Source organism: Podarcis filfolensis (assembly GCF_964270895.1).
Source record: "Podarcis filfolensis genome assembly, chromosome: 1".
Lineage (NCBI taxonomy): Eukaryota > Metazoa > Chordata > Lepidosauria > Squamata > Lacertidae > Podarcis > Podarcis filfolensis.
In genome coordinates, this window is record NC_139604.1 from 47,337,762 (window position 1) to 47,356,563 (window position 18,802).

Below are 18,802 nucleotides of genomic sequence, written 5' to 3' on the forward strand. Positions count from 1 at the left end.
AGACTATAATTCCCATCATCCCTGACCACTGGTCCTGCTAGCTAGGGATCATGAGTTGTAGGCCAAAAACATCTGGAGGGCCAAGGTTGAGGAAGCCTGGTCTAAAGCAAAGACTTGAACCAGATCTCTCCATTTGCATCTTCCAAGCATATGGTCAGTGCCATCTCTGACCATGCCAACAGTCTATTCATGAGTACTGAGATAGAGCATCACTGCCAAAAGCTATCTAGTGCGTTTGGGATTACAGCTCTGGCTACATGGTTAACACGACACACATTTTAGAAATGGAAGCTGTACGTAATAGTAATTGAGGAGCGTTTTACCCCACATTGGGCCATGATACTGAAGGGAAACAGAGCTGACCAGGAAGCACTAAGAAGGAGTTTGTCTATAGCTATTAAGAAAGGCTCAACTTTACTCAGAAAAAACAGATATTAGATAATAACACTGATTTTTAAATGGAGCCCACAAATGTTTATGAGGGAAGGAAGAAAAGAGGCAAGGGAGGAATGCAAACTGTTTGCCATTATACCGCTTGACCTAATCAAAGTAATGTGGATCTAGCTATAGGTTATCTCCTAGCCCCAAGAGTAAAGGATTTTCAGCTGGAAAGCAAACCAAGAAGCACACACTCCCCAGGAAATACATTACTTACATCAAACTGAGCCAGGACAGTTCCCGTGATAAGCCCCTCTGCCAGTTGAAACATCGATTCCCTCAGAGCAATATCATCCTGGTGGGCACCATCTAGTGGGGACTTCTCAGGGATGTACTGGAAGTCTGGCTCACTCTCCAGCTTTTCTTCTACCACATCATAAACAGCTGCAATAAACAAGAAGTAGCATAATTACTGAGGAAGAGAACTATGCAAAACAGCAGACAGCTGCTTCATCCATTAATTTACATTAATATTAATAAATTAATAATAATAATTTTATTATCCATACCCCACCCATCTGGCTGGGTTTCCCCAGTCACTCTGGGTGGCTTACAGCACATATAAAAAATTGTAAAACATCAGACATAAAAAATTTCCTGATACAGGGCTGCCTTCAGATGTCTTCTAAAAGTCACATAGTTGTTCATTTCCTTGACACCTGATGGGAGGGTGTTCCACAGGGTGGGTGCCGCTACCGAGAAGGCCCTCTGCCTAGTTCCCTGGAACCTCACATTCTTGCAGTGAGGGAACCAGCAGAAGACCCTCGGAGCTAGATCTCAGTGTCCAGGCTAAATGATGAGAGTGGAGATGCTCCTTCAGGTATACAGAGCCAAGACAGTTTGGGGCTTTAAAGATCAGCAGCAACACTTTGAATTGTGCTCAGAAACATACTGGGGGCCAATGCAGGTCTTTCAGGACCAGTGTTATATAGTCTTGGCAGCCACTCCCAGTCACCAGTCTAGCTGCCGCATTCTGGATTAGTTGTAGTTTCCAAGTCACCTTCAAAGGTAGCCCCAGGTAGTATGCACTGCATTAGTCCAAGCAGGAGATAACCAGAGCATGCACCAGTATGCCAGTGCCAGACAGTATTTGCCAGATGGAGCTGGTAGACAGCTGCCCTGGACACAGAATTGACCTGTGCCTCCATAGACAGCTTAGAGTAAAAAATGACTCCAAGGCTGCACACCTGGTCATTCAGGGGCACAGTTGCCCCCATTCAGGACCAGGGAGAGCACATTAAAGAAACACACATGCATGGATCTTTTCTGCATGATGAGGTGTGTTGAGTGCAAAAATTCTAAGCAACTGATCTAGGTGGTTGCTTTCTTCTCCCACTACTGTGCAATCACATCATGACGAAGGAACTCCTGTCAAAACACCCTGCACCAGAGAGAGAAAACCCCAAGCTAACTAGAATTTTAACAAGAGGTTTATTGATACAAATGTATTAGATTGAATTTATGTAATATCAATCCACACATTTAATTCAATAAAAAAAACTCTGGTATCCTTCTCCTTTGTACCTGGAAAACATTTGGCTTTACATTTTATTATCCAGTGGTGTGATTGTTAATTAAGGGTAGAAAAGGCCATTTTTCTTTTTTTTACTAGAATGCATGCTGTTATCACTTAACAACCACCCTGCATTCCTTTCTTGCCTGGAAACAACATGTGTTATATACATACATGCCAGACATTATTTGCCAAATACAAACATATTTTATTAGTAATGCTTGTAACTAAAATAAATCTGCAAAAAAATTGGAGGAGGAAATCATGGCTGTCTACTAAATTCTCAGTTTCAAGGTCTTTTATTTAAACTAATATGACAATCAACACAGAGAGCCCATCAGCTTGGCAAGTTAAATCAAAACACCTACTTAATTTATTTTCTGGGACTAGGATGCAATAAAGGTGAACTAAAAAAAAATGATCTTTTTAAAAAATGAATAAATGAAGGTTTTTATGCCAGTTTCAACTGTTCTGCTTAAGAACTTTTATTTATCCTATTTCTTTGCTACATGGTTCTTATGTTCCACTTGCACAGTGACCTGTGCAAATACCTCCATGATAAATGTTTACTGACAGCATGCAAAAACAGATAGTGTTGGAGCCTGAGCACCATCCCACAGAAGTAGCTGAAAGATTACTTTTCCACCTCATCCTTTCCAAGCAGCCCTCCAAAAAGTCTCTTCTAAGGTTCAGCGAAAATCCCTGAAAATCAGGCAGAGGCGTCTTCCATAAATGTAGAACACACCTCAGTGTCTGATTTTTGGCAGCTTCCATGAGCTTTTCCTCACTTTCTTGCACCACATTCCATAGAACAAGGTTTCCCAACCCTCAGGAGAGGCTTGTAAGAAAGCTACAACTGTGACACCTACAGCCAGATCCAATTCATCATTTCCTTGTTAGTGTAAGTCCCACCAAGTTAAATGACACCAGTTCCCCCAAAGAAGTGTGCCTAGGACTGCTAGTTTTAGAACACGAGTTAATGAACAGAGACCAAGATACTATATAAAAAGGCATGCTTTAAAAAGTTTTGCCCACGATAGAAAAATTAAGGACTACAAACTTTGTTAAGAATAATTCCAAGTTGATAAGACAAGCAAAAATATGTTGAAGATTATATTGCTATAAAAACATTACAGCAAAAAATTCTATAAATACATCAGAAGCAGGAAATGAGCAAGAGAGGAAGTCAGACCATTAGATGACAATGTGTGAAATGATTTATTATGGAGAGAACAGAAAAACTGCAGAGACGCTAAATGAACTTTATGCTGTTCTTCACTGTGAATAAGTTAAGACAGACACACCCAAATGATTTTTTTTTTTTGGTAGGGGACGGAATTTGAAGAACTAAGTCAAATACAAGGTGACTCTAGGTGATAACTGAATACTTAAAAACCAACCTGTCTCTGAGTGTGGGTGACAAGAATTCAAGGGTTCTCTAGAACCTGAATGGGGAAAATATGCTACTCACTAAAATCAGTAACTACGCCAGAAATCTGAAACCCAGGAAATTACAGGTTCACTAGTTTAATCTGTCCCACATAAATTGGTGGACAACATTGTTAAGAGTTCACATGATTAAGACATACAGAACTAAGGTTGCTAATTGAGAATACCTCTGACAACTACAAAAGACTTCTCTTACTACACCAAGCTTTTCAAGATGTTCTGAGTGTATCAAACAAATATTAGACTGGCAGACATTATATATTTGGACCTCCAAACAGTTGTTTTTTTAAGTTGCTCACCAAAGGGCCCTGAGTAAACGACTATGTCGTAGGATACGAGGACAATTCCTCTTAGGAATCTAACTGGTTGAAGAGCTACAAGCAAAATTCAGGAATTTTCACAATATAGTGGTACCTCGGCTTAAGAACAGTCCTGTTTATGAACAATTCGGTTTACGAACTCTGCAAAACCGGAAGTAGTGTCCCAGTTTGAGAAATTTACCTTGGTCTAAGAATGGAATCCGAATGGTGGAAGGGCACCGACGGTGGGAGGCCTCATTAGGGAAAGCGCACCTCAGTTTAAGAATGGTTTTGGTTTAAGAACGGACTTCCAGAACAGATTAAGTTGGTAAACCGAGGTATCACTGTAGAGGGAAATGGGGGTTCCCTGAAAAGTGATTTGAAGACAGGATGGCCAAGTACGAAAATGACACCAAGGTATTAGTGCTGCTGAAAACCCAGGTGGGGTTACTCCAGTAGAATCTCTACAGAGTAGTTAAATAGGCAACAAAATAGCAAATCAGATTCAATGTAAGTTAAGAGTAGAAAGATAAACAAGGGGGGAGGTCAGGAGAAACACTAGTTTCATATACACAGGTGGAGTCTGAATTAGTAGTGACTAACGAGAAAATGATGACTGAAATAAATTGGCAAAGGAAAGAAATTAAGAAAGAATGAAAATAAGTCCACTAGTATCCTAAATCCATGGTGTGCTTGAATTTGAAATTTTGTGTTCTGGCCATCCAATTAAAATAAAAACTAATTATCTGAGTAAGAAAAGAAACAGAAAAGGGAACTCAACTGATCAGTGATGTTGAAACAATTTCCCTATGAGGAAAAGCTAAAATGTTTGGCTTTCTTAGCTTAGGAAAAAGGTGAGTAACAAAATACATGACAAGACACGTATAACACCCTGAACAGCACAGAGAAAGCAGACAGAAAAATATTACTTCCTCTTTCGTAATACTGGAATTTAAGGTCAGCCAATGAAATTCCATATGGTATATGAGGCTATGTCACTTGTGTACCCCTGTTATACCTAACAAGAGTGATAAGGGCATTGGGGAAGGGAAGCAATGAAATGTATGGCACACCTGGAAGTGAGGAAATAATTACTGGATTCTTGTTGTTAGTACAGGGAAACTTTGTATTTTATCACTGACTGCATTTTAAAATCTCATTACCACTCAATGCTCACCTTACAATCTTCTTCTTAACGTACATGTTAACTAAGATTGCACTTCATGCATCTGATGAAGTGGGCTTGAGTCCACAAAAGCTTGTGTCATACAATGTTTGTTAAAAGATGCCAAAAGATGCTTTGACTGCTTTCCTTTAACACGACCCTCTCTATGGTATTCTACACAGTTGTAGAAAATGCATAGCCAATATAAGGATAGTAGGAGACGCAACAAACGCCCTGAAAAGAACATGGTAAAACAGGAAAAAGGAAGCATGCTTTCCACTGATATAATTACTCACCATTGGGTCGAACTAGGAGCACAAGCTCCCCTGAGTGCCGCTCACAGCTAGCTTTAATAAACATAACAACTTGATCATGGGTATGTTCTGATATATCCCTGCCATTGATCAGTACAACCTGATCTCCTTCATTCAAACGAGGAACACAAACATCTGCCTGCAACATGAAACAAGTGTTTAATGCAGTGGATATTACAAATAGGGCTTGCTGTCTTGTTTTTAAGAAACGAAGAACTCAGTATCAAGATACTGTGGTGGTTCTGATCTGAAGATTTAATCACTAGGGTCTGAATATATGAAAAAATAAAGACTCGGACCTGATAAATAATTTATGAACCTGGGTTTAACCCGAATTCTGGCAGCGCAACCATTTTGTCATTGGTAAGATAAAGTTAAATTTTCCAATTTTTTTATCCTATAAACAATTATTATCTCTGCGAATTAAAAGATCTCATTTTTCAATTTAAACCAAGCTTTAAATATGCCAATATACACTTTTTGGGAAGAAGAGCACGACACACACAAACAGGATTTTTCAACCTCTACATGATATAGTGTAGGAGAAAAGTGAAGGATAGGAAAATTATCTTTGATCAGATATATACTACAGCAAATCATGAATTCTTCTATATTAAGGCACTGGAGATTCTCTATTAGAGTCCTTTTCTAAGACTATTTATGATAGTGGCATGTTTCAAACATTAGATTGCTACATACAGCCAGGGGATAAGCAAAGTAAATAAAAAGCACTCTGAAATAATATATCTAAGTAGACATCACTGCATACTTTCTCTGACAACTTACAGGTGTTCCTGGAGCCACTCTGGACACTATGACAGGCATCTTCTGATCATATCCACCCTTTAAAGGAAAGGGCAATAATTAAAGAACGTACAGCTCGAGCTGTATTCAAAGATATATTAAAAGGGTAGGTCTTCATACCTTTACATTGAAACCAAATCTTCCATTTTCATCTGGTCTCATTCTGATCAGAACGAGATTGTCATGGGGAATCCCACCATTGGGCTGTAAATGAAAACATAGCGTTATTCTCTATACCTGAATTTCTTTAGGCACTACTGAAACCCCAAGCGATCCATAATTCATCATCTATTGCATAGCTAGTTAATGTCTCTCATTAACAATGAGCACATAACTGTTTAAGACTGAAAGAAAAGAAAGGTGTTACAGCGGGCCGGGGAGGGGGGACAGACAGACTAGAAATTTATAGCTAATCCTAAAACACATTTACTTGAAAACCAGTATTCATATAAGAAGATATCTTCAAGTTTCAATTTCCTTGAGACATTGTTGGAATTTTCTTGAAAGTTAATGGTTTTACTACTGACTTGTTTGATGCAAAAATGACCAAAGTACCAGCAGTGCATTCATTACCAGGAAGTGTGCTCCAAGTACCTACCATCTTGGTTTGCATAAGTATAATGAAAGTTGCGTGGCTCACTGAAAGGGTATGTGGTATGTGCAAATAAGGGAATTATATTGTGTACTATAAAGATACAGTTTGGGAATATGATTTATGCAAATATTTTGCAAAGACATCTCATAACTATTATACTGCCTAAAAAGGTTTTTCAGATGGAAAATAAATAGATCAAATAAATAAATACCATTCCAAATTAATACATGCTATAAAACATCCCAGAGCTACACCATGAAAATGTTACACAGGATTTGCTTTCCATTGTGTCTATACTTTTAGCCCTATTAGAAATAAGAGTTACATTAAAAGTGGTTTTTCGGACTCACGTTCCATTTCACCAAGAGCATGATGGACTGGGGTAGGGAACCTGAGGACCATTATTTATATGTTATTAATTCACTCTAGTTGAATCTACTTCCATCAGACCTGCTGATACTGATTAATTTCCCCCCTCCCTCCACAAAGAATATTGACTCAAACTAGACAAACAAATTTAAAGTAGCTTCTTACTGTAGATTTTTCAGGCGATGAAGAAGAATCATCATCATATGTTTCATTGATATGGTTATCCAATTCTTGCTGAGAAAGTGAATAATGAATTTGGTTCCAACTATTCTTTTTAGATTGTTTAGGTGGCAGTGCAGGGGGTTGCCCATCTACAGCGGTCTCTTGAGATCTACAAACAAAATGAAAAGAAATCTCATTAAAACTCCAAACTGCATGCTAAATAAAGAGAAACTATCACTAAAAAGACTTTGGAATTTTGGTGCGTTGGACATCATTGGCTTGCAACCTCAATTATGGTTCCCCGACTAATTTTTTTTTTTTTGTACTTCTGCAAAAGTTGGGGTTTTCCCAAGCCTGCTATTACTCTTTGACAGGAGAGTTGTCTTTTGGCAAGGTTCACATCTGAGAGAATGAATTTGCTATTAATATATAGGATCATTTCAAAAAGAATGTTATGCACCTCTCCCTTAAGTATTTAATTCACAAGGCCTCCAAATTAAATCTTAGATGACAAATTAAGGACAACAAAGGAGATCTCAATCATTTGTGGCATTCAGCCTCTTAAAAACACAGAGCAGTCCCATATAAGGGATTTCATTCTAAAATTTCAACTCTCCCACTTACTAGCTGGCACAAATTTTACAGATAAGAAAGGAGGAGGTCCTCAATCATGATGTGGAAGCAGGAAGCCCATATTTATTGCATGTTTGAACACCTGATGTTGCTTAAACCCATGTGCACTGGTCAGTGACTTATTCAAGTGGATAATCAATTTACAGTACATGAATTTAATTGGGTACTTATCCATACTGGAAATTTCTACAGAACTTTTGCAAATGTGACAGATTTGCTATATTATTACTTTGTATTTTGAATAAAAATTAATAGTAACTGCAGCTGTCATTGAATCACTGTCAAACATTTGAAATCAGCATTAATCACCATTGGGACAGTGAAATCCACAAACATACAAAATTAATTTGATAAATGACTAATGGTTCTCATTCACGCAAAACAAGTCAGTGTTACCTCAGAAAGTCCTAGCTTCATCTGTGGTCTGTCCAACTCCTGATCAGTACCCACTTTTGTTATAACACAATGTGCATGACTAAAGTCACAATAAAGTTATTTCTTTTTTAAAAATGAAATAAAGGAACTATGCATTTGTTTATAAACAGACTATGTGAAGTAATAAGCTACCATTGAAACTAGGTAAAGTAACACAGTGGTTGTGAGTGTAATATACTGTAATGTGTTACCATAATGAATTGTGAGAACTAGGGATGAAGCTTTGGGCAAAACCTTGCCTGCTTTATATTTGCCCAGTCAGCTTTGAATTTCCTTATGAATGCTTAGACAATAGATGTGAAAGCAGACTATTTTGCAGTCAAAGCAGCCCTCTGTATTACTGCATCCAGCAATTTGCATAATCAAATAAAAAAGGAAAAACCCCTACTCTAATAAGCTCTGTTTGTGTTAAATATATATAAACTGCTGTGTAAAATAACAGTTTCATATTTGACAGAGAGAGAGAAAAAGGATTCTTAAAAACACATTTGGATTGCTTGCTATGCATGTGTTTTTTCCCCTACTGCCACTTTCATGAATAAAAAATTACAGATACTACACATACCTTTCAATTGACAAAAATCATTTGGAATGGCCACACAACTATTTGTACACATAGGGCATATGATTTTTAATGTGAACTAGGGCCGAATTAAACTCCCTTCCACTGGAGATGCCAGGAACTGAACGCAGAAACTTCTAACAAACTGACACTGGTTATGGCCAACTATACTGTCAAGAATCAGGATGGACAATAGTTATAAAAAATAATAAGTATTACTCACTGCATGTTTAACATGTATATAGTGTAAGGAACACAAGGTTTCATGTACATTACTGAGATCCTTACAGCATGCCAGTTTAAGTCAGAATAGTATTATTCTTCCCATATTACTAATGGTGTAATATGTACTAATGGCAGCAGGTGAGCGTGTGTGCACTGCAGCTCAGAGAATTGCTTGCCTAAGGCCACCTGACAGCCTAGGTGAACTATGAACAAGCAACTCCCGATTTGTAGCCAAGTCTTTGTCAACATGTTGTTTATTTATATTATGCTTCTCTTAAAAATGCTACAATTGTGCTACATCAGTTTTCATTTGCAAAGCAATCACTAAAGAATGGGGCTGTCAACCAAATAATAATAATAATAATAATAATAATAATAATAATAATTTATTTATACCCTGCCCTCCCCAGCCAGGACCGGGCTCAGGGCAGCTAACATCAAAACATAAAATACATTAAAAACACAAAATGTAGATTATTTTTAGGTGTAGCCTTTAAAAACCTTTTTTTGTTGTTCTGCTATAAAATAAAGCATTATAAAAACTATGCTTACGGTGATGATTCCAGAATGATACTGTTGGCTTGGGTGGAAGAAGGAGATCGGTGATTTGCAAAAACCTCACTTGGCGAAGGATGAACCACATGGTCTACTAGATGCCCAACTGAAGATGGCCGTAAACGGTTTCCCTCTTGAGTAAATGCAGAGTTGCGACTAATCAGGAAAAGAACACTTTGTTCAATAATTGCAGGTATGCTTGTCAAGACTTAGATGATTTATGCTTTTTTAAAAAAATGCTTCTAAAACTTATCTATTCCTCTAATTTCTTCTGTCTTGGACACAGTACCCCTGGCAGGAACACCTCCCAAATCAAACTTGTTTAGAAGACATTATCACTGGTAGAAGGGAGATGAGGAAAGTGGTGATTTTTACCCATTCCCCCAGGGTAAAGCCCTGTGTGTCCTCCAAAATTCTGATCCCAAGGGCTGGGAGGGAGGCTGCAGGGGATGAAAAAAATTGGCAGCACTTGCTCCCCCCATTTTGTCAGCATAACCCCCCACTAGAGGATCTAAAGCTTTCTGTAGACAGAAAGAATCCTTCCATTCCATGAAGGCCAGGTTTGGATCAAAGCCACTGCCTGTAATCCTAAATGCATGAATTAAAGCACCATAGAAATATATTACACCGATTATAGATTTCCATGGAAGAAAGAAAAAAATATGCATCAACAAATAAGCGACCATCACAAATCCTGACTATTACCACTGTTGCTCCAACAAGTCAACTTTAGTGTGTAGTAGGTATAACTGTACAGTTTTTTAAAACTTTTTATATTTGTCTATTAAGAAGTTCACAAAGATCAACATAAAGGCTTCTAATAAAAATTCGTTGGGTTGAATCCAGTGCTAGTCCTATATAGAATAGACCTATTGAAATTCATGTACCCAAGTTAGTTATCATCAGTTTATTTCTATACCACTTTTTCGTCAAGGCCCCCAAAACACTGAACAGATTAGTACTAAAGAACACAGAATAAAACTACAGCAAATACAAATACAAAAGTATAATAAAATAAACCAGAAAAAATTGAAATATGAAGTAGCCCAGGCACACCATGAATCACACTTTCTACAGTCATGAGCTGCATTTGCGTCCTCCCCATAGACAGAGCTGCCCATCACAAACAACTGCTTACATAGTAGCTTCCTCCTTAGAAACAGCAACAGCCAAAGCAAAGTTCTTACACTTGCTCTCCAGGGCAGGGCTAACTGGCTCAGATTCCTGACTCCTCAACAGGCAGCAGTTCTCCAGGTGCAGGAACAGGAGCAAGGATAAAGTTGGCATTCACCTTCAAGCCACCAATGGTCCTATTATTGCTATCTGCTGCCTCTAAACCCACAGCAGCCTCCAAATAAATAGGTGTCTGCCTGGAAACAGCAACAGGGTGGGGCTACCTGGCTCAAACCTTCAGGTCAATCAACTTCAATGGGTCTACTCTGAGCAGGACTAGCATTGGATACAGCACCCTGCCTTCTCTTCCTGTAGGAACCCAGCAATCCAGATATAAATGGAGGCAAAAGGCCAATATACATCAGGAAAAAATGTTATTTCCTCTTTTGACACAATCTGACTTTCCACCTATGTGGAAAGGTCCCCACTGTGGTTTAGTTGTTTATAAAAGAAGTCATATGTACACACACACAGCACTTAACTCAGAAACATGACTTCCCTCTCATTTGGGTCACATTAGATTTCCTACACACACATTCAAGTTGTAGAGAGCTAGAGGTTTCATTGCAACAGTAACACAGACTGACGTAAACCATAGTGTTGGGCTATGTGAATGGCTGGTCACACATCCCTCTCCTTCGGCACAGCCACAAGAAGGAGATAGCAAGAATCCACCTCCCGATTTAAACAAGTAACAATTTGTGTTACATCCGAAATGCAAATTACAGTGCATTTGATATACGGTTTATGAAATTAGCAAGGATCAGAAACAAAGCTTAAACTAACCATAGTCTGTGATGTGGAAATGAATGTTTCCAATCCCTTCCTCATGGCAATGAGGAAGAAGGAGAGACAGGCATGCTAGTTCAAGCCTCAATCAGGCCATTCAATAGCTTTAAACTATGGTTTAGAACTAGGCCTGTTTTTCTGATGCAATGAAAATAGTGTCTGGGTGAAGGTAGAACCAGTGCAGGGCTCAATCTTGGAGCACATCCTGAAATTCATAACTGCTTTTTCTTCAATATAATTTAATTTAAGGTTTGTTTGTTTTTCTTTATATGTGATTATTATAACATACACTTTGGTCAATCTGCCTCTTTGTTGCTTCACAATTTCTTTTTAAATGCTTAACTATGGTTCAACACACATTCTTTTTAAATGCTTAACTATGGTTCAACACACATCCCTCCAAAAAAACGGATCTCAAGTACTTTCCCTTCCTTAATAAAATAAAAATAAGAGGTAACTAGTGGCTCAGGGACTATTCAATTTTACTTACTGATTAGGGGTTCCAGGTGGAGAGCGGGATGGTAAACTTTGAGTTTCTAACCTGTCATCAGACATTGAATTCCTGCTGACAACCTCCCAGTCCATCCCGCTTATCAATCTGCGAGCCAGAGGTTTACTTGGGGATCTAAAACAATACAAAAATTACCAATATGTATCTGGAAGTTCTCTGAAGAAATTAATTGGGAATTGAGGTGAACAAGAAAATAGCATTAGCTCTCCCCTATACAGGGGCTGATACGCTGGCTTGTTATTTAAATATTTCTTCCAAATAGTGCAAGGGGTTTCAGAGCACCTAAAGAAACATGATGCAGAACACTAAATTCATGAATATAAACAACCAAATCATAGCTTGTGCTGTGGCAAAGTCTTTCTCACTACGATACTGAATCACTATGAATTCAGATATGCCACTTTATTTATCATTGCTATTAGATTTATATAGCTGCCCATCAATGAACATTTGGTAGGCAAAAAAATTAAAAACACAGTGTACAATAATAATTAAAGCCAACAACAATTAATAAAAGGCAGCAAAAAAACATCCATGCACTGAAGCAGTGTAAGATTGTTTTAAATTTTGGGCTGTAAATTTAGTTGAAAAGCCTAGATAATTAAAAGGTCTTCACTTGACACTGGAAAAAGACCATAAAAGAAGTAGACAAACCTTTCTGGAAAGGCTATTCTATAGCCAGTTCACTACCAATAAGGCCCTCTCTTTGGCAGCCACCTGCCCCACTTCACTTCACAGACACATGGAGCAGAGCCCACAAGGAGGGTATTAAGGTTCCAGTAGGAAAACATATCTCTCTCTCTCTCTCTCTCTCTCTCTCTCTCTCTCTCTCTCTCTCTCTCTTCTCTCTCTCTCTCTGTGTGTGTGTGTGTGTGTGTGTGTGTGTGTGTGTGTAGGAGAAGTGTTTGTGGAAGTGGTATTACAGTGAAACACAGGCAAGCAGAAAAGTATTGCCCTCTTTCCCGGCTGCTTTTCCTCAAAAACAGCAATCAGATTTTGTTACACACAACTACTATGTTTTATGCAACTATGTGTACTAGTCCATAGTTTCTGACATTAAACTAAACAGCTGCATTAAAATACATTTCTTATCAAAAGAGAAACACAACCAGGCTAATGAAACAAACAACCATCTCTACAGTAAACCGTGTGAGAGACGAGAGAGAGAGAGAGGTACATCTATATGAAATTTAAATAGGCAAGACTTCTCTGCGACTTAGCCAGATGATTTCTAGTTTAAAATGAACAAAATAATTTGCAAATATAACATGATTCTAACTGCAAGATGCAATAAACTTTTCACAGGCTTTTAAAGAAAAAATATTGGGAACAGAATTAAAAAGGTGTACGATAGACAACTATATCTATTGTAGTCTAGGAAAGAATTAATCCTGTAAGGATTAATAAGACTTTATAAGAATGCAGACATCCAAATGCTGATGGCTTTAGACGTGTTGCATTTAAAAGGGATTTCTGTAGGTTGAATGAGCTTGAATTCTCTTTCTAGGAACATTGCAACTCCTAGAAACACTCACCTTAATTACTAAGTGAAAAGTTGTATTTGTAGTAGTGCCCCTCAGCAGCCAACACAGCAGAAACATTTAACTGTCAAACTGTATTTTGAACATTTGATTATTAACTGTTTTAACCTTGGAGACCCACCCACTTACGCATGTTACCTAAGCTTCCTGTTCTTTGTGGCAATTCAAAGAAACGTTCACCACATTGCAGCAATACACTTCCCAGGGCTTCCTCTTCTAATAAGTGCCCATGTCAAAAAAATACTAACTGCTTCATTTCTATGGTTTACTTTTAGGTAACTCAAAACATTGCAGAGATTTTAATTTCAATTCCATCTCACATTAACTAGGTTATGGGAAATTATCTAACAAGTACAGGGGACAATTTCCAAACAACTCGGGACACCAGTCTTGGCTTTGAAATTTCAACTGTATTTTAGAGGATTAATAGATTTAAGATAGAGATCCACTATTAGTGAAGAGGTACTCTCGACTAAGAGGTAGCTTTGCTCACCAAGGGTTAAGGTATGCTAAAAACATATTTCTCATGTGTCAGGTGGGTGATGTGGTTACTCGAGAGCAAACAGGCAAGACTCCAACCTGTCTTTTCCAGGCTTTATTATTAGTGCAAACTATTTACAGTGAAGAGCGTTGCAAGTTCATGTCCGGCTCAGCCGCTAGCAGAATCTGGGAGTGGGCGGGTCCTTGTACCTCCCCCAGCATAACAGTTGCGTGACCCCCAGCCTTCTCCTCCTTTCCTTGCGCTGAAACCTACTGTGCAGACTGGGCGCTGGCAAAGGGGTACTTCCCTCCCCTCCGGCTTGCTCAGCCTCGGCGTTGAGGCTCTCCCTAGCATCCCCTGGTCCCACCACCTCCTCTCCACTGGAGGTGGGGCCTTCCTCCTCGCAAGAGGAGGAGCTGCTTCGGGAGATCTTTGGAGGTTCCCTTTAACACAACTGCCCTTCCCCCTCTCGTCTCTGACCTGATGGCAGTTCCCTGACATCCTGTATCAAAAGCCAGGGTGAAGAGGTGTGTCTTCAGAATGCACCTAAGGTTGTATATTGATGTTGCAAGACACATCTCTATGGGCAGCTTCTGCTACAAAGAATGCTCCCTCCTGGGACATCACCGCCACCTGAGCTTCTGAGGGCTGTGGAACAACCAAGAGGCTCTCTTCTGCTGCTCTTAGCACCCAAGAGGGACTGTAGGGAAGGAGGTGGTCTTTCAGGTATTTAGGGATTTAATCACTAATGTGAGCACCTTGGGCCCAGAAATTAATTGGCAACCAATGCAGTTATTCTAAAACAGGGGTTCTGTGAGATGTAAATGGAACCACAGTGTTGGGTTGAAATAACGACAGACAGGTAGCGAGTGTCATCTGGGAGGCATCTCCTGAGCAAGTCTCGAGGAGCCTCTTTTATTGAATATTACAGCATTGCCACATATGTGCTTATTGCTGATTGGTTAACACAAATACAAAGCAAAGGTTGCATATAGGCGTTAATCACCAATAGATTAAAGGGTGGGAAAGGGAACACAGAATTGGACAGGCGTGAAAACCTCCTTATTAAACTTTTACTAGTGATTGATATAGCATTCATCCGTAGATGTGGTCAACTATGCATTAAGAACAGGTCAGATACGAACTCAATGTGAACTGAACATTCTAGGAATGTTTCAGCTTAGAACGGTTTGCCAGAATCATGTGCAGAAGCAAAGCTTTCCTTCACCACAGCCCGTAATCTAGCCACTGCATTTTGTACCAATGGAAATTTCTGAGTTGTCTTCAAGGACACCCCCACATAAAGCACACTGCAATAATCCAATCTGGAAGTTACCTGAGCATTGAGTATGGTGGTTAAGGCATTTCTGCCTTTTAGCTGGTGGACCAGCTGAAGCTACAAAATGGCACTCCTGGCCACCTGAGCCTCCACTGACAGTGCTAAATCCAAGAGCACTCACAAACTGCAGGCCTGCTCCTTCCACGGGAGTACAACCGGTCCAGAATATGGCACCTCCCTAATTTCTAGATGTGAGAACTTGGGATACACAACACTTTTATCTCTTCAGGATTCAGTTTCTTCTCCTTTATTCCTTTTTTTTTTTTGCCCCATTTAGTTCAATACCTCCAAGCACCAGTCTAACATTTGCTTAAGCACCAAAAAGTTGCAAAGGTACAAACAGCAGAATGCTTGAAAACTGAAGAAGAAGTTCATGCTGTCATTCTGTTTACCATCCTAAACAGTTTTAAGGAGTTAAATAATTATTCCCTTTGAACTGCTGAGTAAGCATGCTTTAGATGCATCCAAAGTTTGTGTGAAGATGACATTGAATAGTGCCTGCAGTTCACAGACTGGTGTTTGAGTGAAATGGGCCTTTGTTGCCATATCAGTTCCATTTTGTCCCTCAGCTTCTTTTTTGTCTGTTTACAGTTGCTAAGCAGGCAAGATCTGTCAAACAAAATGAAAACAATCTAACCAAACTAGCCTCCATCCTCCACAGAAATGGAAAAGTATAATAATATTACTAATAATAGCAATTTATATGCTGCCCATCTGACTGGGTTGCCCCAGCCACTCTGGGCAGCTCCCAACAAAAAATAACCATTAAATGCCCTGGGTTATGAGCTGCTTGGACATGCAAAAGCCAATTTCCCTTGCATCCTAATGAAACCTAATGGAATCAAGGCAACACTTTGCCACCCCCTGAACCTTGAGTGCTTTTGTGATCTTCTACCTAGTACCAAAACACAGCATAAAGCACCTATTGCGCCCTTTTCAGGAAGTAGCCTTGACATCTCTAGTCCTTTTCTCCTTCTGGGAAACTTATTTCAGCAGACACCCAGGTTTTCTGTTTTCCAATCTTGTAGGCAGACACTATGCTCAACTTTAATTCAATTCAGTTATTCATTTGCTGCCCATCTGACTCTGGGCAGCTCCCAACAAAATATTAAAAACACAATAAAACATAAAACGTCAAAATTTTCCCAATACAGGGCTGCCTTCAGATGTCTTCTAAAAATCAAATAGTTGTTTATTTCCCTGACATTGGACAGGAGAGAATTCCACAAGGCGAACACCACTACTAAGAAGGTCCTCTGCCTGGTTCCCTGTAACTTCAGTTTTCGCAGTGAGGGAACCAGCAGAAGACCCTCAGAGCTAGATCTCAGGCTAAATGGTGGGGGTGGAGACGCTCCTTCAGGTATACAGAACCAAAGCAGCTGAGGGCTTTAAAGATCAACAGAAACACTTAATGAACTCGGAAGCCTACACGGAGGCAATGTAGATCTTTTTGGAAGCTCCCAATCTGCTGCCTGTTTCAATACTTCTGCATTCTGCCCAGTGATGTTGTTTGGGAAAACCCGCTTTCCCCAACTCTTGGATTTATCCTGCTGAGGATCCATTTCACCCTTCCTTCCCCCTTGCATCTCTCTCAAACTGAAGGACAAACTCTCATTCTTTTATTTGGTCTCTACTATCCCTTCACTCTCTCAATGCTCTTGGATGTAGCTGCACTGCCTCAGCTTGTTGTTGCTCCCTGTTGTAGCTGGACCAAAGACTCCAAAGTTATCTACTATTGTTTCTATTGAACTGAAAATCATGTTAGTTCTATGGAACTAACCATGGCCTGTCCTTCGGCTAGAACAATACTAGTGGCCATAGAGACATGAAATCCCCCTAGCACAAGACTAAATTTCCCATTCATCTGCTGTTCTCAAGGTGCTGACTCCACCAAACACAGAAAATAGGTTCAGATGTGTGTAGAGACATGTGTTTAGAGTTCCACTGTGTGATCCAGAAACCTAGCTGATCAGATTTTCAGATCATTCCCTGTAACAGATTCAGTATAACGATGAACGCACAGACACCAAGGAAGGCCTATTACAACAAGCATAGCCTGTCTTCACACAATGCATAAAAAGGGAATTTGCATTAAGGGAATATGTATATTATGATACAATATGAAAACATATTAATGTATTTCACTCTGGTACAGAATTAATTTGTAGTATGTTGCACCATACATTAAAATCTGCACAGTAATTTCTGCACAAAGCTATTGTAATTTGCTGATTTTGAGGAAAGAAGAGAATTCAAAACAGGTAAAATAAGCTACTGTAACAATCCACAGACAATAGTAGAGGATGCAAATAACTTGAAATTGCTTACCTGGCAAATACCCTGTCCTTATTTGCCTTTTCTTTACCGTACTGTACAGACTGGACTTCTGTTCTCCCACTGAAATAAAATATTGAGATTGTCAAGAAAATAGTGGTGGAAGTGTGGGGAAAAATATTTTGCCTAAATATGAGCACACCGGTGCATCCAAGTCCAACAGTAAAATTACTAGACTAACAGTGAATGCATGTTAGACCTGATGAAACCAGTGGCTTTCCATATTCTAGGATACTTTTACTAATTGCCAAGCAATTCTTACCTGAACTGACACTATTATCAGATACTGATAATTGGCCACAAAATTTCTCCAAGTCTTTAAAATGTCAAATAGTAATACATTGTAATCAGGGATTAACAACAGAGTTTTTTGTCTGGTGAATACATAAAGATAAGAAAAGCTGTGCTTTATTAGGCCAAAGTTCCATCTAGTCCAGCATCCTGTTTTAACAGTGGCAATTAGTTGTACTAGTGCTTCCTGCTTTTGGGATTACCAGCAACTAATATTCAAAGGCAGAACACGACCATCCTGGCTAGTTGTCATGAGCTTTGAGCTCATGCGGTCCCGTCCCCCCCATCACCTTGAGGCTTTTGCATCTGCTTCAGACTAATTACAACTTGTTACAACATCCAAACCCAGGAAAAAATTGCATTTAGTCTTAATGCAAACAAGCCAAACTCAAAGCAGAATTTTGGAAGCTGACTTGCTTTCACTAATCCTAGTTAAGATTAGCCATGGTTTAGGGCTGAGATGTATTCTTATACTGTGGTTAATTTAAAATGAAGGTGGAAGTTTCTGCTCTCCTCTTCAATGCTGTGCCAAATGAAAGCAGGGAACCTGCAAGAATAGCATTATAGAAGATGCTGCGGTTTTCTCTAGTCCTTTTCTTGTTTCTTCACAATCATGCCCTGTGTTCCTTTATTTTATTTTCCCCCAGTTTCACTTTTCTCTCACTGTGCACCAGGAAATTTGTTTGACTGTCCTTTATAAAAGGAAAGGTGTGCCATCTGGGACACTTTCTACATGTTCGCCTCAATCTGTATGGAGTTGGTGCATTTCTATACCTGCCCCCAAATATTAATAGAACTTAGCATTTTAAGCCATTTAAAAAAAAA

The 18,802-nt window shown here is 39.2% G+C and overlaps 1 protein-coding gene across 2 annotated transcripts in view; it reads right to left on the reverse strand.

Moving 5' to 3' along the window:
• Positions 1–18,802, reverse strand: part of PTPN4 (protein tyrosine phosphatase non-receptor type 4) — an 89,323-nt gene that overhangs the window by 18,441 nt on the left and 52,080 nt on the right. Inside the window, exons 13-20 of one of the 2 annotated variants that reach the window (XM_083584858.1) lie at positions 17,681–17,749; positions 11,971–12,105; positions 9,516–9,674; positions 7,112–7,277; positions 6,103–6,186; positions 5,965–6,021; positions 5,161–5,317; positions 656–822 (exon numbers count right to left, since the gene is read on the reverse strand). In XM_083584858.1, coding sequence (XP_083440984.1) covers positions 656–822; positions 5,161–5,317; positions 5,965–6,021; positions 6,103–6,186; positions 7,112–7,277; positions 9,516–9,674; positions 11,971–12,105; positions 17,681–17,749 — 994 coding nt within the window. The remainder of the gene's footprint in view (positions 1–655; positions 823–5,160; positions 5,318–5,964; positions 6,022–6,102; positions 6,187–7,111; positions 7,278–9,515; positions 9,675–11,970; positions 12,106–17,680; positions 17,750–18,802) is intronic. The other variant, XM_083584859.1, reaches the window with a different exon arrangement.